The sequence below is a fragment of the Calidris pugnax genome, unplaced genomic scaffold (genome assembly GCF_001431845.1).
Source record: "Calidris pugnax isolate Ruff unplaced genomic scaffold, ASM143184v1 scaffold54, whole genome shotgun sequence".
NCBI classification, from domain to species: Eukaryota; Metazoa; Chordata; class Aves; order Charadriiformes; family Scolopacidae; genus Calidris; species Calidris pugnax.
Genome location: NW_015090864.1, coordinates 15,119,047 through 15,141,549, shown reverse-complemented (window position 1 = coordinate 15,141,549; position 22,503 = coordinate 15,119,047). Strand labels below are relative to the sequence as shown.

Sequence of the window (22,503 nt, the reverse complement as noted above, 5' to 3'; positions counted from 1 at the left end):
AACAGAATAAAGACAAGATAAAATGGGGGTTTGCTTTGTTTCTTAAGCTTTTCTTTTCCCCACACAGCATGTTTTACTTGAGCTAACTAGGTTTGCATTTTGGAAGTTTTTGTGATACGGGGCTACAAGAGGAGGGAGAGATTCCAGCAGTTCCTGAGAATTTCTTAGGAAGTATGATATGGCCACCTGAATTTCTAACATCATTAAACTCGTATTACTACTTAGTTTTGGACCCAGTGGTCTTTACCACTTCAAACTACAAATCAAAGGAATGGGTTTAGCAACTTTTCCAGGTGTCCTTACATAAACCCGTCAAACTCACCTGCAACGGCAAATGACAAAAATAAGATTGTATAGTTGCTTTCACTTCTCAAATTCTGGACAATGTACACTCGGTAAAGTTACCTTTGTGTAATATTTAATATTCAGAACACTTTTTATTTGTTTGTGGATTTAATATGTCAGTTTATTTCACATTTTATCACCATTCAATTTGATTAATGTGCTGTGCTTTTATTTTCATGAACAGTCTTCTGTAATTGAGTAATTAGAAAACAAAAAAAAGTGGTTGGGAGGGAAGATTGGAAGAAACAATGGGAATATGTGTTGAGTTCTCAAAAATTACCTGAAGTTCTGTTTTCTATAGTAGTGCAGGGAAAGCAAAACCTGAGTGGTTTCTTCAGAAAGATTCAGAAGGGGACACACCTTCACTTATCAGCTGGCCCTCCAGGTATCATAAAATGTAGCTGTGTAACTAACGATCAGACTACAAACCTCCTCTTTCTTTCTCTTTGCTCTCTCTCCATTTAACACTTGCCTTTAATTTTCTGTTAACAGCAGCAAGTTAGAAAGTGATGTTTCTTGCAGATAAACAGCTAATGAAACCTTTCTGAAGCATCTGCTTTTATTGTAACTTACGACCAGTTATATTTTTATGAAGAAGTAAAAATGTTTCTAGCTTCTTCCACAGCTACTATCATTCTGGCTTCCAATAACTTTAACAGAATCATAGAATTATCTAGGTTGGAAGGGACCTTTAAGATCATCTAGTTCAACCATCAACCTAACCCCGATTAAAATAAAAACAAAACATAGCCTACAACCCATCACTAAACCATGTCACTATAACTTCTTATTTTATCCCATTTTGTACTCTGCAAATCAGCAGATTTTTATACCACACAGGAATCCATCTTAGCGTTCCCTACAATTAATTCTTTGAATTCCAAAAGAGATGGTAGAAGAGAAATAAAAATAAAATATTGAAAAGTAAAGCAAGATCTTGGTCAGAGCTAAAAGCAGCTGCTTTCTCCTCGTTTGGTGACATATACAGTTAGCCCATCATGAGAAGCATTGCATGAAGACTCTTTTCCATGTTCGTGATTAAAGTAATTCTTATAACCCAGTACTAACATTCTGGAGAATGCTTGGTATGTGTCGTTTAAAGAACCACTTTTTCAGACTGAGCACACTTTCTGTACTTAAGTAACTTCAAGAAGTTTCCCTGATAACTGCACCAATCCTCAGAGATAAGAATACCAAAATATTAGAAAGGTTGGTGTTTCAGATAACTTTGGATATCCTGAATTAAGCTCTCAGATATTCATTTGCCTTTTTTCTAAGTCTTGTTTTGTTTTTCTTTCTAAATAATGAAAACTCCAAGAAGTCTGTTGGTAGCAAGCCTGGAATTGCACATACTCTGAGCTGGATTATTTTCACGTAAAGAGCTAGTCTCCTACTTGAGTTTCTCTCCTTCTTGAGAATTAAAATCATTTTCTATACCTGTTTGGGAGGGGAGGAAGTAGAGGGCTTTTGTTTTTAGCGCTGTGTATATGATGTTTACAAACCCTTACCCTGTAAGCTATCTGAACACTCAGCGTGGCTATAAAACTGCTGGGGAGCTTACCTGCAGCTGTAGTCATAGAGCAAAGGCTGCCTGTGGCTGCATGCGCCTGCCTGCCCCCCCTGGAGTTGCACTGAGTGTCTAAAAGTAGAATGCAACTCTGTTTTGCACGGATGTTACTCAAGTCTAGAGGTGTTTCTGGAAAATACACTGAAGTAAGGTAACTTTGGGGAACGTTCCTGTAGGTTTTGCATGTTAGAATGTAATGTGAAACATTTTAAAGCAGAATGCTTGTTTTGCTGTTGGGGTTTTTTTTGGTTTGGTTTGGTTTATTTGTTGTTGTTTTGTGGTTTGGGTTTTTTTTGTTGTTGTTTTTTTATATTTTTTTTTTCTGGGGGGTTGTTTTTAATCCTTTTCTCCCCTGCAAGCCCTCTGAAGAGCAACAGCCATGCCATAGTTTCACTTTGGGCTTCAAGGCTTACACTGTCAATGTTTTTTCTCCCTTACTAAAACAAGTTACACTATGTGTGACATTTTAGATTTCTTATGTGATACACAAAAACACAAGTAAAAAAGTCTCTGGCCAAACATCTGAATGGGTTGGTGGAGGCAACAACGGGATTTTTCATCCCTTTCCCCAGTGCAACAGCGCCTTCATATAATATGGCCTGTCCGGTCAGATCTTCAAAAATCTGACTATATACAAGAATTCCAATAGAATTTGCAATTTCAGGCTGAGCCCAACACTTTGATAATAGAAAAAGCAGATTTGATCGTCTTGTTTGTTTGAGACTATGGGTATGTGCTGTTTGACAAATGCAGTTGTGACCTCATGGGAACATGCTGTACTACGTGTTCAGAGCTTGCTCAGTTACCTTCTCAGGAGTCATGCGTGTTCGAGGGCTGTGAGTCACGTGAATGTTACTGCTAAGATTCGGGGGTGGGGGGGAAAGGGGTTGCATCACGAGATTGCTTTCTTCTATGTGTTGATTGCTTTTTAATTTAATATGATGTTGATGTCTGTACCCGCAGTAGGTGTCTCTGTTCCTTCCCAGATTGGGTATTGCTGTTCACAGCTCTAATCCTTTTTCTTTCTTAAAGAGTAAAAGTTAGAGAGAAACTGGTGAAAGAGGAAAGTGCTCGTGGAAGCCCTGAACTTGTCACAGACACAGTATCTCAGAGAAAATCCCATCCAGTGCCAGCCCACTACATGCCTCTTCAGACAGAAACGTCTGCCTTTGATAGGGTTATAAATCAGCCCGTCAGTTCAGTCCGCCAACCAATACATGGCTATATTCAGCCTGCTGGCATTGCTCACACAGCTCAGCTGATGGCAACAGAAGAACCAGCAACCATCTCTGTTGGCAGCCTCCTCCCAGACAGTGCTAGCCTCTTAACAAAATCGTCAGCAGCCACTGCATCGGAGAGTGAAAAGGAAGAGGCACTTAGTTATGGAGCAAAGCCCGGTGAAGAAGAGTCCTTGGAGGGTGAACAGGCTTCCAAAGGCAGAAGACCAATTTTGCCATCTGAGATTCGCAAGCAAGGGAAGAACCATGAAGGCCTCTTTGGAGGAGGAGAATTGGATACCCCCGTGGGGAGCTCCTCTTTCACAAGCAAGCTGAAAACAGTTAACTCTGAAGTTCAGAAAGAGCTGGAGTGCAATAAGAGGCAGGCTCCTGAGCAGCAGTTGAAGACCCCTGAGAACATAGAGAGGAGTGAAGCTGTTATGTACATACAGAGCGGGTCTGTATCGCAGCCTCCCAAGGCAAAAGCTCCTGTTTGGAAAGTGTCGACAGCAAAGCATAAAGTCCTGACTCGCTCCATGTCTGACTACACTGTGGCTCCTAAATTAGAAGCTTTTAAAAGTAAGGAGAGCACGGAAGCAAACGCGCCGAATGGTGAGATTGGCACGGTTGATACAAAAGTCTCTGTTGCCCAGCTCCGCAATGTCTTTCTGGAGACTGCTAATGCCAACAAGAAAACGGAACTGTAGGTGACATTTCAGACGTATTTTCGTGTGAAACTTGCACGTCCTTGGCAAAAATTTCACACACTCAACATCAGTTGTGTCCGGCACTTAAAGCACACAGCTTAGCTCTCACCAGTGTGTATTGGAGGCTGAGATGGTTTGAATCCCGCTTTTATGCTTCTGCTTGCTAGTGCAAGTTGTGATGTGGGGTAGCTGGAATGTGTATGTCTGCGCATGTTACTGGAGGAGCATGCAGAGTGATCTCTAGTGAATTGCTGAGATGCTTACATCTATGCTTTACTTCTCTCTTCTATTTTCTTTCCTATGTGCTTTCTATCATGTGGTTTAAAAGTGAATCTCGGTTTGAGATGTCAACGGCAGGTAGCACTTTGTCTGCCAATGGTGACCGTGAAAGAGGGCCACGAAGGCCGAGGCGCTATTTTACTCCTGGTGAAAATAGAAAGACTTCTGAGAGATTTAAAACTCAACCTATAACGTCAGCAGAACGAAAGGAGACAGATAGGTAGGCACGTACGTAGCTCTGTGTAGCGTTCTGGTGCAGGTAAACGTGAACAAGCTTGTGAAGAGACTTTGTTGATTTATTAGCGTAAACATTTTGCAAGGTTGTTGCTTCTCTTTAAAAACAAACAAGTATTTGTTATAACTTCTTATAAAATAAAAACAAAAACACCGCTGGCAAAACCAATTTGTTGCAAATTCCCTCCCCCCACGTAAAATGGTGAACAGTGAATCATTATAAAGTATTGTAGCTGTTGGGTTCTGTCTAGTGATAAATGCTTTTGTCTGTTTTTATATAAAGAGTTTCCTTTCAATCTACTCTGCTTTATAATTTACTTTTTTTTTAAAAAAAACCAAAGCTACATATTTTATGTTAAAAGAGCTGGCAGCAAATATTAATCTTTTATCTTCTGCAAGATGAACTGGAAATCTTTTTCCTTTAGTATATTTAAGTTTGGCTGCAATTGCTTGCCTTTCTGCTTTATTAAAGGATGTCAAAGTGGAAGCTGTTGAAACTTGAAAAATACATAAAGGTTTCCGACTCTTAAGACTTTTAAGGTCCTGCTACTTCAGGTGGAATTTGAATTTAATTTTTGATTTCTTGCTTCCAACTAACTTCTTTCTGTTTGATAATTTTTCACTAGGGCACTTTTGAGTGCAGAAATACCAACTGCTGAAGGTAAGTTACTACACTATTTCCTGAGGTAGAAATGGGATTAAAAGGGTTTGGTTTGCTTTTGTTTTAACTGAAGAATTGTTTGATAATGCAAACAAAGTCCACTTGAAAATAACTTATAGTACCTATCATATGTTTGAAGTACCACTTTTCCTTGGACCATGTCTGCTACAGATTTGATTTCAAATTCATTTAAGGTCTGTCTGTGGATACTTAACTTTGTGTGGGAGGCCAGGGGTGGAATGGCTCGACACCTTTCAACATAGTTGTGGGGCTTTTTTCTGATTTAGACACTAAATAAGCTAGTTGGTGGGGGAAAAATTACACATTGTAATTGGTGGTCTAGGACTAATAACTAAAAAAACATTTACTATAGTGTGACACAGATTTTGGTAACATATTTACTAGCTAAGGAAGTAGCAAGATGCCTGTTATTATAAATTATATAATTCAGTCTGCCATCTTGCTTCTGTTTCCCTCTTGTCACTCTTGGCAAATCTGGCAGAAATTAAGTAGATAATGTCATGAGTAGCTAAAATTAGATTTAATGCCTTATGCTATTTCAAAGCTGATATTCTCTGCAGCTTTGAGATGATGGCTCTTGAATCTGGAGAATGCTGATTTCAGCTCCTAAGGATACCAGTTGAGCCTCTGAAATATGGGGGGGCAAGGTGGTAATCAGAACGACCAGTTTCCAGGAGAGACCACCTTGTATGGTCAACTAGTAGAAAATGGCTGTTCTGTACAGCAGGATGAATACTGAGCCTTAAGACCGTCTTTCAGTCTAATAATTTTCTTATTCTATTGTTGTCATAGGCTAATATAGTAAGTTTGATTATTCATAAAAGGTTGTTTGGATAACTGGAAAGCACATGAACTGTCCTGAAGACAAATCTCTTGTTCTCAAATCCTGTTAAGAATTTTCCTTGATGCAATGCATATAAATACAGTAAAAGTTTATGCAATTTGATTCTTGATAAGTCTTTTGCTGGTGGTGTTCTTGTCATAGTAAAATAAAATTCTTGAGGAGTTCAGAAATCATAGAGTCAAAAAAGCCTTGCACCTAATATGAGCTTTGATTCATTACATTGTCTCCTTTTTGGTTTTGCCTTTGTGTAGATGAAGAAAAATTGGATGACCGAGCCAAACTAAGTGTAGCTGCGAAGAGACTGCTTTTTAGAGTAAGTTTTTACATTTTCTGAATAGAAGGCTGAGTTAAACATTTCATATACGAGATGCTGAAGTACCCAAAATGCATTAGAATTAAGTGTAATGCAGCTAGCAAATTCCAAGATACATAATTTTTTTTTTTTTTACTTCATCTGGCCTACCTACACAGCAGACCTGTTGCTCTAAAGCCTTCTTTAAGAACGTCATTTAGAGAGATGTGTAGTGAGTTTTAACTCTGCGACACCTACTGTGCAATTACATCCTGCTTCTAATTCGGAGATGGGCATTTGGGAAATTTGCTACTTTGCACACAAGAAGGCTAAAAGAAAGTACTGTTTTAGAACTTTTCTTCCATGGTTTTGATTATCACATATGTCCATTTAGGAAATGGAGAAATCATTTGAAATGAAAAATATTCCTAAGCCACCTACAAGAAGTTCAGCAGTAGAGAGAAGACTGCGGCGTTTGCAGGATAGATCGCACACCCAACCAATTACCAGTGAGGAAGTGGTCATTGCAGCTACGTAAGTCTTGTACATACCTTGACTCTAGCTTTGGTTCCTTCTTTTAAATCTGGGAATAAGTTCCACATATGTGGTGTTTACAACTTTGTAGCAAGGAAAACATTTATCATTAAGGACTGACTTCCTTGAGAACCACAAGGGAAGCTGTATTGCAATTCCTTTTTAGAAGTAGGGGGACTAGTGAAGCATAACTTGTATGAACTGTAACTTGGCAGAAAGCATTTGAACCTGTAGATTAGGTAAACAGGATTAATCACAGCACTGGTTTGTAACTCAAATGAAAAAGATACTTTGCCCTGAGGGAAATCTGCACAATTTCTTATAGAATCTATTTGTACTGGGGAAAACCTTTTGCACTCTGAAATCTCAAATGTACTTTTTGGAAACGCATTTCTTGCACTCTGGTCATACATCATGAAATTTTCCTGAAAAAAAGGGAAGTCATTTGGGGGGAAAATTAAAGGTGAATGAACCTTCACCTAATGATCTACTAAAAGATATCTTCAGTTATGGGTAATGAGTAACTTCAAGAGACAACCTGTTTGCTTCTCTAGGCTTTTTGTTCTTTCAAAGTATTTGAAGTTATTTTGCAAAGGTTGCAGCAGATAACTCAGTTAATTAAAAATCATTGCTGTTTGTTTTTTTTTCTGTTTTGTTTTGTTTGGTTTTGGTCTTTTCTGTAGTTAACACTTAATGTATTGCTTTTCTTAATGCTTTTTTCTTCTCTCTCCCTGTGAATTTTCCCTCCTTGGCAATTCTTTAAAGTGAATCTACCCCTGCTTCACGTTCTGTGAATACCCACACAGTAGTGACAAGAGTACCTAGCCCCACTGTAGTTAAGAGCACTGTACAACCTATCAGGTACTGGGGGGGATAAACATGCATGTTACATGGAGCACAAGATTCCTCAATAGCAGATGCATCTTTAAAGTCTTGAATGCCTTTTCAATGTGTCAAGTCAATACTCGTTTCAAGAAAATTTAAAACATTCGTCAGCTTCGTTTATGTTTGCATGGTAAAACAATGCAGCTTTTTCTGTTGGTTTTTTTTTGGTCAAGCATCTGTTTTCAGGACCTTTCTAACCACACTTACCTATTCTAGAAACATATTCTTCTTTGTGAAAGAAATTATTTTGCATGTGAGCAAACCTAGCAGAACCTCTTTGCTCTTGTACGTTTTTTTATACAGTAATGTCATCTTGGGATGAAAATACAAAAGCTGGGTGCTTGATTTCACAAGCGGTACATATCCTCTTTGTCTGTCTCTACATATATTTTTTTTTAGCTTACAAAATTAAAGGAAAGATAAGAAATTGTGCCACCTATAGGTAAAGTTGCAGAATACCGTTTACTCTTCTGAGCGAGAGAATTTTAGCAGAGACCACGACAAAAAAAAAAAAAGAGATTACTACTATAATTCCATAAATGTGGCTGAATCTAGCTAGAGGTGAATAAAATATATGATTGTAGAGACAAATGCAGTTACAGCTTTTATGAATGAATGTGTCTGCCTTCAGCATTGGTGAAACAGTCTTCAAAATCAATTCAATATTTCAAAACAGTATTTCAAAACTATTTTTTGTTATTGAGTTACCCCAGATAACTCAAAACAAAAGACAGTCTGAATTCTGTTCGACTTCAAATTAAAGGCATTACAATTTATGCTAACCTGAAACCAGCACTAACTTGGAATTTAAATCCATCTTTTAAATGTTTTTGTCATATATACTCCACAAATTATTTCTAATCAAATTGAATTTTACATAAATTGCCCTGTAGGATATGTTTTTGTTCTACAGCAGGCATCTTAAGTGTCTCTCCATATCTCTGTATACAGAGATTTGAAGAGAAATATTTTCAGACCAACTTGAGTTCTCCTTTGAAAAAATCGTTGTCTCCTAATCAAATGAATTTGTGAATGAAAATTTAACTTTTTTAAGTCTTCAGCTGTTGAATTAGAATTCATCATGCCAATGTTGAACCACTGCATAACCACTCAGGCTGCTATATTACATTGGCTATTGTGCTTCATGTGCGGTTCTTCTGCTTCTATCAGGTTCAGATATTAAAACTTCGTAACAGCTTCTTCAGGACTCATTTCCAGTTCTGTTTCTTCAGTTTGCAGGCATCAGCACACCAAAAAATTTTAGCTAAAGAGGAGATAAGAGCAGCCAAAGAGGCGATGGGGCAAGATCAGTCTGATGAACCAGATTCTTCCACCTTAAGTTTGGCAGAAAAGATGGCTTTGTTTAACAGACTGTCTCAACCAGTATCCAGGGCCATCTCCACAAGGAGTCGAGGAGATATTAGGCACAGGAGAATGAATGCTCGTTACCAGACACAGCCAGTCACTCTTGGAGAAGTTGAGCAGGTAAGTGCTGTCTTAACTCTTTTCTGTTTGTTTCTTTTATTGGAGAAAACAGCTTCAGTGTAAGATGCCATAACAGACAGCCTTTTCTTTGCTCTGAGCTACACATTGGGGTCATGACATATTCACAGGAAAAAGCTTGTCAGGAAGCAGTCCTCTGACATTGAGGAACAACATCCTCTGAAATGTTCAACTTCATTGGTGCGTTTTTCTTTTTTTAGTAATTCAAGAGTTTATCATCCTCCTTATTAGTGCATGCTGTACCTTTCACAGTGTCTGTCTTTTCTGGAAAGACATTACATATCTTCTAAAAGTATATTCCTTCTAAAAGTATATACCAAAAGGGTAAAAATTGTGACAGATATCATTGTGCTTTAGATGTATTTTCAGGGAATTTTGGAGCATTCAGAGCATTCAGACTCTTTCTTGACAGCACTATATATTTCCATCATTAGTCAGGACAATAATCTGTCATTTTCTTCTGGGAGGGGGGAATTGATATTATTTTTTTTTCCCCCTAAAAGCAGGATACTTTGGAATTCAGAAAGTCATGGTCAAAATAAAATTATTTAATATCTGCAGTGGAACTGGGCTTCCTGTTCTGGAATCCTTCATATAGTTGGAACTGCAAAGGAATACCTTTTTAGTGAAGTTTAAGTATAAGATGTTCTAGCAGTGGTCTTTCAGAGCTGATATTTACAATAGCAGAAACATCAGTCCCTTAGTATTACAGCTTTAAAAGAGATCACTTCAACAGTGAAGCTCAACTCCAATGCATGTCTTTTTTTTCTAGGGATTTGGATCAATCCGAGAATTAGAAAGTTCCTACCATTTCTCTTTCTGTACGCTTCATTCATGATTTTACATTTTCCATATTAAATTAATAGAATAGTGAGAAGGCAGGATTTCTCTAACCATAGTGGTGCAAAGCTGTACAGAGATATAATTGTGCTTTATGGCTACTTTAATTAGGCATGAAGTAGTAGAAAATATTTAGCAAAATTAATTTTAGCAAGATTTCCAGACCTTACATAGTCCTCTTTCCATTCATTTTTCACATGCCACCCACTTTCACTGCCTGGCATCTCTAGTGATTGTGTCACTAACCTATTTGGGGGCCAGGAAGGTGATCAACAGAAATGGGCTGTAGCAGATGGGAAAGAAGCCAGGGACAGTCTCAGTAGTTTGTCAGACTTTTACAGAACAAACTTGCTCTTCAGGCAGGGGAACGCAGAGAAAGCATGTTTAGTCGTCTCTTTCTGACCATAGCAAAAGAAACCAGAGTTGACTCTGCACCAAGTTCAGTGGGAGTGTATTTTCAAAAAGGCTTTCTATAGTGAACTGTTTATTTGGAGTGTTGGGATGTTTTGGGGTGCAGTTACAGTTTTTCTAGGAAGAAACAAAAGGTAAGTATTGAACCCAATAACTAGAGTATATGTTACCAAAATACATAATTACAAGTGTAAATATCTTGTAATTAAAGCTAAAATCCCTTTGCTGATCTCCTCTAAATTTCTAATTCTGATAGATGCAATGGAAAAAGAATAAACTGGTAACTATTTTCTTAATCTTTCTTTGGAATCTTTGAGCTTGCATAGTAGTTTTTGCTTTGCTTTCCGTTTTGTTTAATGAATGATTGTGTTGTCCATACTTTATGGAATTTGCATGCGTGTTTTAAGTTTTCAGTTGATTTCCTCCTACTGGTGTGATTTTGTCTATTCCTTTTGCATGCTGTTCACTAGCACTGCAGTTTAAGAAAACAACCAAAAAAAACTAACAAAAAACTTCTGATGTGTATGAAGGTGTATTGTCAGTCTTTCATAGCTTTTGTCTCCTTTGGAGAAGACAAAGCCAAACTCTGCATTTCAGAAAAATTTTGCATCCTAACTGTCTCTAGGAAAACTATATAAAATTATTATGTTAGAAGAGTAAAAAAAGATAACTGTTCCACTGCAGAGGCCAGCAGAGCAAGTTTGAAGGGTTTTTTAATATGCTTCTTAGATTCAAATAACTTTGCTCAGAGGTGTACATGACAGCCAATGTTTGGTATTTGAAAAAGTCTTAGACTAACAGACCTGCATGAAGGTGATTTATGTGGCAGAAGCATCAGGAATGTCTTCCCTGTGTAGAACAGCACGGAGCAGTCTCTGGCACTGAGCTAGATCCTGAGCTGGAAGCTGCTAACTGTATCAGAGCAGAGCTGTGCCAAAGCTAATTAGCCCTGCTGAGATGCAGAGTTGATTAGCCTGGGCACATGGCGTGTCATCCGGTGTCTGGAACCTGAACTAATTTCTTTCCCCAGTGCTGCACATCACCATGTCAGTATGAAACTTTCCGTGGAGCTCTGACACGACGTGTTGCATGCTACACATACACCCTTTATTACTAAAGATGTTGCTGTCGACATGCAGTCGTTTCTTCCCTGGGTGGAGTAACCCACCTGCAGACAAGTTATTGGGGTGTTGTTGCTCTCCTTATCTGTTTCTGGTCTATATTTATAGAACACTATATTCATACAGAAGCATGCCCCTGAAGAACTGATGTGATTTCAGGAACGGATTATTTCAGAGCTTTCAAGTCTGGTTTTTTTTGTGTTCATAGGTACAAAATGAAAGTGGAAAAATTACTCCCCTGTCAACTTCAGTTGCAACATCAGTTTCAACAATGGCATCTGCCATTTCTCAGCTCTGTGCTGGAGACCTGCACACCAAACCAGCGAGTGATGGGAGCGTGAGCGCTGCCGCTAGAGCTGATTTGAGATTCCACTCTTCAGCAGAAAACTCGGACTCTTCAGGAAAACGCACACAGAAGTCAGAGCAATGGCAGCCCTCAATGGAAACACTAGAAAGCAACAGAGCATCAAAGAAGCATGAAGAGGAGAGAAAGAGGTTTCTAGCACATGAAACTAATGATATTACAAAGTACAGCTCCTTTGAGGAAGAAACCACACATCCTGTTCCTGAAAAAACAGGAGACTACCACAAAGAGACAACATACGGCTTCCTGAGGAAGGGCAGCATGGAACTGTTCAGTTCACAAGCACTTTTTCAGCCTCTTGAGCAGAAAGAAATTGATACACACATGCAAGGTAAATGGGAAGTCAAAGAAGGCCAGTCAAAAAGAAAAATGAAGATCACCTATATTTCCTTAAGGATAACTGTACTGGTGCTTATCTTTCATCAAGGCAGTTTTTCCTGTGGTTCAATTGCTGCTTGCAAAAACAAAATTAAAAAAAAGCCCCCAGCACCCTCTTAGAAAATAATTCCTTTATTAAGCTATTAATTAGCATGCTCGGAGGGCATTTATGTGTTAAACTGCTATACCAATAAGTTAATTTCTTATTTCAATTTTGTGTGCTTCTTTTCACCCACTCTTTGTTCCCCTCTCACTTTCATCTGTCCATTTGTTTTCCTGTTGATGCGATGACATGAGCAGCAGTTTGTGTCTCATCCATATGAAGTTCAGAACATGGTATTCTGTGGCTTCACAGGAACTTCAGTCCCAAATGGCCAGTCTGTGCAGCAGATAATATTGCATGATTAATCTTTGTACTCTAGCTCAGCCAGAAAGTCCTTCTCTGTTAGAATAGCATGTGATTTGAATGTTAAAAACCAGATTTGCTGCTTCAGTGTTAGTAATGTAAAATACGTTTGAGTATAGCACTAACTCTAATTCACTCTTCTCTTTTGAATGGGCAGATCACACTGAACCTGCTTCTGAACTCACCAGCACATCATCAATGAGGACAGTTTCACAAACTGCAGCTGCAGCATCCTGTAGACTGCAGGAGCTCTCTGAACAACTGGAAGGCAAATTTTATAAGAATTCCTGTGAGATGTTTTCTGTTGGAGAGAGCAAAGCACAAACAGCTGAGGATGTCCTTGATAATGCCAGCAAAACGATGTCAATTAAGGAAAGGTACTTAAATTTCACTTTTTAAAAATGATCTCTAGAAATACAGTTATTAGACTGATAGTATAAAAAGAAGCTTTAAATCTGTTTCTGAAAAAGCTAAGCAGTGATTATTAGGCTTTATTAGATGTCAAATGCTAATGGCAGAAACATGCAGCTAATCTGCCTGACATGCTTATAAAGCAGATGGTGGTGAATGAGAATTACTGTTCAAGAGAACGTGATAATCTGATTTTGAAAGAGCCACCTGAATAATCAATAAGTAGTTCAGAAAATGAAAGTTGTACAAAATAGATGTTCTAGTTATACTGATATACTCAGTATACTTCCTCAGGTTCTGCTTTCAATTACAACAGATATAATATTATTTTTTTTAATAGCCAGTTTTCTGTTGGTCTGTGGGAGTCTCTCTTAAATAAGCTGAATACGGGGAGTCAGGGATTGACTCTGTGACTCTCTACTTCAGAAATACATGGTTGCCATTTTGACTTTTGAAAACTTACTGTAGGGATTTTAAAATGGTAATAAGTTGGACAGGTTTGTGGGAGTATTATACCTTTTTTTCCAACCCAAGATCATTCAGATCTGAAACTAAATGTTAAGTGTTCCGCTCATGTGCGGACAGTAAGAGTTCATGGCTAGAGCTCCAATAGCTGCTGTAGTTCTAATTTAGTTAAAACTCAAGAGTATAAACTCAGTCCTGAACTGTAAAAGGTTCTGGTAGCAGTCCAGTGAGTAAAATTACAATTGTTTGCTTCAGGTTGACAAATAGTCCTGGTTTACTCCATTTTTTTTTGCTGTGAAGGCAGAAATAATAAATAAAAATAGCCATTTCATTAAGTTTTCACTATGTAAAAGTATTCCCTCACTTGGTGAGGTGGGTGTGATATTAGGAACTCCTAACCATTTATTTTTTTAAATGTGATTCCAAAGCATGCTTCTTAAATTCATGTATTTCTGGGTTGTATGTGAGTCATCCACATTTATAGACCCATCCCCACTCCTTGTTATCCTCTTGTGGGGACAGCTAAAACAGCTTTACAGTCTTAGTCCCCCTTCTAAAGGATGTACTTACCTTTTTCAGTTTACTGTTGTTTTGTTTAAAGCAACCTTCATCCCTCCCACCCCTCTTCTGTAAATATGTCGATTGTTGGGGCAAATAAGGTTTTAGACCAGTAACTTCTGCTTTATAGGTGGTAAATGACCTGCCTTCCCTGATCCTGGTGGGGAAAAAGAGGAGATAGGAGGGAAGGGAAGATCCAAGTATTAGCAGCTGTTTCAGTCCTAAATTTAATGCTTCAGTTGAGATGATCTCTTGAGGAACTGATGTTAAAGACTGTCAGTCACACTCACAATCTGGAATCGCTTTTGTTAGGCCTCCAAGACTGTCTAGTCAGTCCCAAAGCTGACAAAACAAAATGCCTGCTGTCTTGTCAGGAATTTGTATATTCCACTTCCACAAACATCTGTACACGGCAGAGCTGGTATCAAAATGTTTCAGCCTTCCAGAATACCACAGTAATCTAATTCTTGGCCCAGAATTAAAAAGCTACAACCGGTCATTTTCTTTTGCTTGGCCATGGCTGATGCCAAGTATTCATAAACCTCAAAGAACATTTCTGCTAAAGATTAACTATTACACTTTGGATTCTTTTTTCCTTTTACATTCACTAACTTCATCTTCCCATCCAATGGATTTTTCTGGCTATGTCAGACATTCTTTCACCTTATGGAAGAACAGCTTTTCCACAGATGTAATGATATTCTTCAGGATGTATTCATGCTGGTCTGGATGAAAGTGATTTTCCACAAAGACTTACTTCACTGAACTAATATTATCCTTGTGGAGTGAGTGCATACCTGGCATTTTCAGAATTACCTAGATTATATGCAAGAGTGAAAATCGTGTTTTTTCAAGGAAGAAAAGGCACCCATTCTGTCTTCTGCAAACAAGCAGCTTGAAGGTGAGAGGCAGCAAAGGCTCATATCTTTGAGTAGTTTTGGCTGTGTTTTGTTTTAGGCAGCCAGGGCCAACCCACTGATATGTTATATATGTGAGCAGTGGAAACATTTTTATAATTGTCTTGCCTTCAGGAAGAGGAACGTCTTGGAGGACTTCGAATGGAGCATCAGTTGTGTGTAACTACCTATCCTTGTGGAGACCAAAGTTGCTAGAAGGCCAGCGTATCAGCTCCACTTTAGAAATCAGCTGCATGCCATGATTGTCATTTAAAAAAAAAACTACGGATAACTAATTTCTGTGGGACCTCTTATCATCATGCATTCCTTCTCAGGAAGAGCCCAGTCTAAACTTAATTTTCAACCTTTTTTGATGTATGGACGCCAGAACAAGACTTTCCGATGTAACTAGTTGCCACTATAGTGAATTTATGCACACTTTAACAGTCTGCTTCTTTTTTGTAGTTGCTTATCTCATATTGGCTTCCAGGATGTATGATTTACCTGAAAAGAACTGGTCAAGTGCAGCCAATGGAGTCCATGTGAAAGCCAAGCCTGTGGCCAGTTTAGTCTGACTCAAGGATAACACTAGCAGCTAAGATACTAAAATGTTGCCATAGAAGACGTGTCATTTTTGACATTTTTCGCCAGGACTTTTGCTAAGGCTTCTCAGACAATGCTCCTTGTTAAGGCAAAACCGTTGTTCAAATCTTCTTTCTGTTTCTCTTCAGTATTAATCTAACATTTTGCCTTAAGCTGTGAAAGCTTTTATTTGAACCCATCCTGACACCTCTAGGATGACGATCATTCCATCGTAATGGAAGATATTCTATCTCACTAGCAGGTGAAAGAAGGATGCAGAGCAAGCTGTCAAAGATGGGCAGATAATACAAGTTTTTTTTCTTTCAATAAAAGAGTAAAACTGATTTTTTTCAGATTGGAAAAGGAACTTTGTGAGGCAAAAGCAGTAAGAATAGAACTGTGAAAGTGAATAATGAAAGATCATTCATAATTTACCAAAAGCAGAAAACTAGAGGTATGCAATGAAACTGGTAGGCCTCAAATCCAAGGATTAGACCCAATAACTGCCTTATTTTTGCAGAATTTCCAAAGAATCAGCTGCTATCTACTTTGAGTTAAGCTACTGAGCTGGTGGACTTGCTTGTGTGAACCAGTTTGGTAGTTCTTCCATCTTTATTAATACCAAAGGGTGCTCTCCCGTTGTTGCTGAGTCAGGGCAGTCTGAGTTTATTGCTGTTTCTATCATTCGAAACAAATGCACAGCTTTAGGTTTTACACAGCAGTGAAGTTTTCAATGGCATACAGAGCAATCTTGTTTATTAAGTGGTGATTTCATTCCTCAAAACAGACAAAAGTGTGTTCTCACTTTAGGAATGAGTTGTTTCATTACCTAAAAGTGAAGAGTGGAGGGATGATATGAATCCTTGCTTATGATAGAGGAGAAAACAAAATCTCCACAGAAACAAAGTATCATAAAATGACGGACTTTCCCTTGCTGATCAACTTATCCATTTGGGGCAAAAGTCTAGGGCAATCCTTCAGTAATATCAGGTTAAAAATAAATAATTAAATAAATCCTGCTTGCTGCGCTGTGCTGCTATAAACATTTCTAAAAACAAACACATCTGAAGGCCAGAGCTGACCAAAACTCCTTCCAGCTTCAATTATCACAGATCGTTTCTAAGCAAAGCTGACCTGAGAGAACGTGACTGTTGAAGATATTTCAACTGCGTGGTGGCAATTCAAGTCCCATCTTGGTCTCCTTCACAGTTTCACACATGCATGGATGCAATCTAGAAGATTAGTTCTGGGCAGTGAAATCTTGTATACGTTCTGGAATCAATGACCATGGCCTCAACTCCTTATTGTGAGTCCCTCTCACCCCTACTCATCCCGTGCTGTGAGGTATGAAGCATCCAGGCAATGTGAAGCCTGCCGGCGCTGCCTGTCTGGGCAGGAAGAGAGGAAATAACTGCTTTCTTGAATACTAACATTCTACTGCCATTGTATTCTGTGGATTTACTGCTTTCTGCATTCTCAGTTTTTCTCAAATGACTGCTTAGGACCAATTGGTCGTCCTTGAATTGGGTCAGTAGCATGGTTGCACCCCCTGGATTTTTGCAGGAAGCAGCTGCCTGCAACTTGGCTTCTGGCTAGACCTATTTGGTCCTACCCTTTCCTTCTCCTCAGAGTTTCAAGACTTACTATGAGGGTAACAGTAATTGCATCTCTAAAAAGGAATCTCCATATCTTGTGGTCAAAATAAGTTGCCAACACTTTAACTACTGAACATGTTCAAATATTAGTAGGGTCAAGGGTTTTGTATAATCCTTACTGAAACACCCTAAATTAAAGGAAGTTATGTAGGAAAACTTAATCCAACTAAAATAAAAACTATATACTGGACCAATGCAACTGTTTGCACAAGTATTGCAGAGCTACATTTTTATGGATTACTACAAATGATTTCTGAAAGCTAGAAAATTTATACAAATATTAATTTCTGAGGAAGGTAAGCTGAAGATCATGCCTGTGTAGACTTCATTCCTAGGTGACTTCCCCTACCCTACCAGAGTGCCTGTCTGAGATCTAGATGTTTGTGTTTTGACAGATGATTCCCATTCAACATGTTCAGTAAAGGCTTGGTGTTCATTTTTGAGCTTTGTATCTGTGTATGAAATGTAATTAACTGTAGTTAATGTTATAAAACTTAATTTCAGATTTTCTTGAATGCAGCATTAGCAAAACAATAAGGGTAGCTTTTAAGGATAACAGGAAGTAAAGGGTTTAAAGCTACCTCTTTGCATGGTTTGTCTTCTAGGTTGGCATTGCTGAAGAAGAGTGGTGAAGAAGATTGGAAGAGCAGGCTCAGCAAAAAGCAGGAGTACACAAAAGTGTCTGTCACTGATCGTAGCGCGCAGATGCAAGAAGTGGAGCAGCTGTTGAAAAAGGTAACTCTGTCCTTGTTTGGAAAAAACATCTTGCTTGAAATGGTTCAGCCTTTTGAAGATGCATCCAACTAGACAGGCATGCCTAATATTAGCTACTACCTCCTGCTATTCCTCTTGTTGTCAGGCTTGTTTAAAAAACAATTCTCCCAACATGAGAGCTCCTTAAACGAGAATGTGTTCACTGTCTTGGGACATGTAATACTGGTTACAGTGTCTTTTAAGCCTTTTTCCCCCAGTGAAATTAGCTTAAGACTTTAAGTTCAGGTGTTTTCTTTAGTATGGGTGAGCTTCTAAAAATTTCAGATACCTAAGGCTGTGTTGTCTCTGTGCATATGAGTTTTTTTGAGCAGTAATTTTGAATCCTAGGAACACTGAGAAAATGCAGGTACCAGAGCATTCATGAGCCATTTGTCTTTTGGTTATCTTGCATGATCTTTAGTGTTTGCAGATAGCCAAAACCATATGGACAAGTATATTATCTGTCTTGGCAGTGTTAGTGAATAGAGTGGGAGATGAGTATAAAGGTGTAGAGGAAAGGGAAGTTAATCTTGTTAGCACACTCTGACTATGTCTATACATGAATAAGTTATGTGGCTCAGCAGGAGTGGATCCATAAAGCACGGCAATTACTGATGAGGACCTGCTATCCATGCCATACTTGCTTGTTTTGCTTCAAGCTAAGCTTAGTGTGCTCCTGTGGCCTCTGCCTGTTAGCAGCTGTGGCGTTTCTAGGAATCCAGGAGCGTGCTTCAGGGCTTACTTTCATCCAAAAGTCTGTGCATTCTACAATGGGAACCCAAGCACAAAAAGCGAGGATGACTGGGAGACTTGCTTCAAAATGGACTGCTGGTTCAAACTACAGTAGTAATGTAGACTTGCATCTCTTCTGAGTCTAGTATTTTGAAAATGAGTGTCAGATAAAAGAGGCTGTTTCAAAAGCCTTTTATTTTTGAAGGAGTATTTTCACAGAGGACAAATGAAGATAAAATTTGGGTGATAAATTTTGATACTGGGGGCAGTAATCTTTGGATCCAATCATTTAGCTGCAAAAAAGTTGCTTCTATGAAATAGTTTAGGTAAACAGCAACAAAAAGTCTTCCACGAGTATATTACAAGTAAGGAGTTGTTACACAGTCTGTCATTATTGAGGATAATCTGTGCCTAAACATGTTACTCATCAATGGTTGTGTGTTAACCGGACAGAAAACCAAGAAAGCTGATTTTTGTAGTTTGGGTTATGGGTTTTGTTTCAGTTTAGCCCTGTAGACTTGCTCAAAAATCCATTTGCTAGTTTGAAAGATGTCCTAAAGCAAAAAGTTTCAGCAAGGAAAGCAAAATTGCGGTCACATTTTTAACAGGCTAGTCTCCAAAATGACAACTGTTGAGATCAAATAACAAATGTACTCCAGTTGAAGACAATGGAGTTGAGAAAAAGCTTTAAGCAGTTGCCAAGATTCAGGCAGAGGCAAAACCTTTGTTCTCTCTTCTAACTCCCCAGCACCCATATCCTCCCTGCTGTGTTACCATGTGCAGCAGCTTCACTCAGCATAGCACAAGTTAGGCTTTTAAAGCAAGTAAGCGAGCATGACGTGCTTGAAGGGTATAAGCTTTGATGTGACAATGCTAGCAGTGGGAGTTCTGTGACACTGGGTCACCCACTCTGTTGGTTCGTGTTAGCTCTTGGCTATTTAGAGCCTAAATCAAAGGATTTGCATGACTGCCAATGGGTGAAGTCTTGGATGTATAAGAAAAAATGTTAGTCTTATTAGATACACGACTCCCAGAACTGTATGGATATTTGTGATGTTGATTCATTATGTGTTAAATGATAAATAATGTAAAGCTTGCACTAAGTTGACCACACTGCTTATAACATATCATGTCAGCTGCCCTTAAAACTGAAAATACTATTTTTGATAAGTAATAAATGTGGTGGCTATTATCCTTTGAGGACCATGAAGCAGTGTGCCACTGAAGTCTCTATTTATAGAAGAGCTTTGAGACTGCAACATACTTAAGAATCTTTGTGCTTTCAGCTGTTACAGTCCAGTAAAAATGCAGGAATTGTATTGATTCCTGTGTTTTGAGCTAGTTAAAATACAATTTCCACACATGGCAGTCATGCATCAACAGCAACGGTGTGTAAACTGTCATGCCCTGCTGGTTCAAAATAATCCCTGATGTTTTAGTTGCAGTATGTCACTCCTTTTAATGTAGTCAGACAACTTTTTGTATTTTCTTTTGTGTATGTCTGTGTCTTTTAAAAGGTTATCTAACTGTTCTGGAGTCTTAATTATTGAAGCATAGCCATATAAAATAGAAGTTACTAGAGTACATTTAGATTTCCTATAGACAACGAAAGTTGAATGACATACTCTTATTAAAAGTTCCATTAAATAGTGTTGTTTGATCACTTCTACTCAAAATGCTTCTGCACAGTTGTCTGCATGGTGGGATATTTCTCCAAATGTGTTATAGTCATTTATATGTAAGCTAAACTGTAGAAAAACAATAAAATTCATGGAAAAGCTGACAGAGCAAGCTCAAATGGGGAAAAAAGGGAATAAAGAATTAAATCAAGGAGATATGGTTGGGGGGGGAATTGAGATTTACTCAGAGGTCTAGCATCTGGTTTGATGATTGCTGCACATAGGAGGACAATTTGTTGGAAGCTATGAGACTTCTTAAATTATTTATATGTATGGTAAAACATACTTGGACAATTCAAAAAATAGCTCTAACATCAGGGGAACAATTGTACATTGAGTAATGTCTTACTGGAAAAAAATCCCTTTTATTTGGGAAAAATATTTTTGATTTAGTATATTTGTATTCATCATCTTCAGTTGGATGGAAGACTTCCAGTTTGGGTTTTTTCTTGGGTAGAAAAGTTAACTAACTTTAAAATCTTTCTTTAATATCGAAATAACAAGCTTTGCTGGGATGAAAATTCCTATTTTATAGTCAGCTATTTTTAATGGAGTCCCTGATTAGTGTGATTACCAGCTGCAGTGCCACCACATTCACATTAAAGCAGTGAATGACATTCGAAATGCGTGTAATTCTTACAGCAAGTTCAAACTGCAGCTCACCGATGGTGTTAAAGGCTAGAACTGAACAGTCAATTCAGAATTACTCAGTGATGAAGTGTATGAAAATCTGAAAGGGGGTAAACCCTTAAAAAGTTACTTTTAGGCAAAATACTACTCTCCTGCTGTGGTAATAGTTTTGTCAATTTCATATATGGCATCCATCAAGTGCTCATATCCAGTTCTAATCAAAACTGAAACTCTAATAATTAGGCTTCATTTGGAGCCACTCTAATTACCAGTGTTTACATATATTCTGTCCACATTTGCTTTAACCTACAGAAAGGAGGAAGAATTATAGATGATAAAGCCATGTCAAATCAGCTTTGGTTAAGCCCAGCTCTGAGGCAGGGGTTATTTGTAGGCTTTGTTTAGAACGGTGAACTCACCTTCACTGAGTGCTCTGAGCTTAGCAATTCCCTCCAGATGGCTTTTGAGTATCCCAGTTTTAGTAAGCATTCTTTCCTTTCATCCAGAAAATAGATGGCTTGTTATATAGCCAGGTCTGATTAAACTTGCAGCAGAATTATTCACTTTGTGGTTGACATGGTTCATCTATTTAATGGTGCATGAATACAGAGACATAAAAATTATCAGCGTATGAAAAGTGTATCTTCTGGCTGTGCTGGTTTGTTTCATGTTGAGTTGTGTGATATTGTTACTAACTTGTTTAATTCTTGCATGGAATGGCTTTGGTAAACATCCTGTTGTATTTTGACAACATTTTTGATCTCTGGCTTTTCAATAGGGAAAACATTTTTAGAAGATTAAAAGATTCAGATTTACTTCATTTTAAGAAGTTAGGGAAAGATGAGTTATTTCTCCCCCATCTCCATTTCCGATAGTCCAGTTCTTTTCTAATTCCTTTGCTTTGCTTCTGTCCTTGTCATAGGAACCTGTATATGCTTCTACTTACTCTCCCGTTATACCCGCTCTCCATAAATTTCATCCTTTTCTACCCATTAATCAGGTGAGCAAAAGTCTGCACAATTTAAATGCTCGACAATTTCAAGTAACCACATTTTGACAGGTTTGGTTTTTTTTTTACATAGGAAATTAATAATCCTCTTAACTGATTAACCACTTCAATAAATGCTGCTTTAAAGAAACATAGTATTATGGCACTATACTGTGTACTTTTCTTCAATATACATTCTGCTAGTGTTTCTCTTATCATTGCTTTCCTAAAAATTCTGTATCTGTTAGGCTATATAGGTGAGAAAGTAAATGAAGGAGACTTTATTGCATTCATTGTAACACTGTAAAAAGAGTGTATAAAAGGAGCAATATGTAACTGCACAGCATTTATTTTAGAATAAAACGCTGTGTAGCGTGACTTCTCTGTAAGTAATGCGCATATACAATGTAAGTCATAAAATCATCTAATTTACTGACTGTAACAAACAAGCTCCTTTTGTTCAGAGGTGGCTTTCCTATAGTGCTTTCCCTAGTCCCTGTCTAAAGGATTTTGCCTTGGTCCATCCTGCTTCTATTCTCTGACTA

At 38.2% G+C, this 22,503-nt stretch overlaps 1 protein-coding gene across 21 annotated transcripts in view; it reads left to right on the top strand.

Moving 5' to 3' along the window:
* SVIL (supervillin) overlaps window positions 1-22,503 on the top strand; it is a 110,218-nt gene that overhangs the window by 58,377 nt on the left and 29,338 nt on the right. For 9 of the 21 annotated variants that reach the window (XM_014944973.1, XM_014944971.1, XM_014944974.1 and 6 more), the window contains 13 exons: window positions 647-730; window positions 2,945-3,832; window positions 4,165-4,335; window positions 4,976-5,010; window positions 6,127-6,188; window positions 6,562-6,701; window positions 7,467-7,562; window positions 8,819-9,071; window positions 10,597-10,620; window positions 11,670-12,156; window positions 12,767-12,986; window positions 17,782-17,911; window positions 21,893-21,970. In XM_014944973.1, coding sequence (XP_014800459.1) covers window positions 647-730; window positions 2,945-3,832; window positions 4,165-4,335; window positions 4,976-5,010; window positions 6,127-6,188; window positions 6,562-6,701; window positions 7,467-7,562; window positions 8,819-9,071; window positions 10,597-10,620; window positions 11,670-12,156; window positions 12,767-12,986; window positions 17,782-17,911; window positions 21,893-21,970 — 2,668 coding nt within the window. The remainder of the gene's footprint in view (window positions 1-646; window positions 731-2,944; window positions 3,833-4,164; window positions 4,336-4,975; window positions 5,011-6,126; window positions 6,189-6,561; window positions 6,702-7,466; window positions 7,563-8,818; window positions 9,072-10,596; window positions 10,621-11,669; window positions 12,157-12,766; window positions 12,987-17,781; window positions 17,912-21,892; window positions 21,971-22,503) is intronic. The other 12 variants (XM_014944969.1, XM_014944968.1, XM_014944959.1 and 9 more) reach the window with 11 other exon arrangements.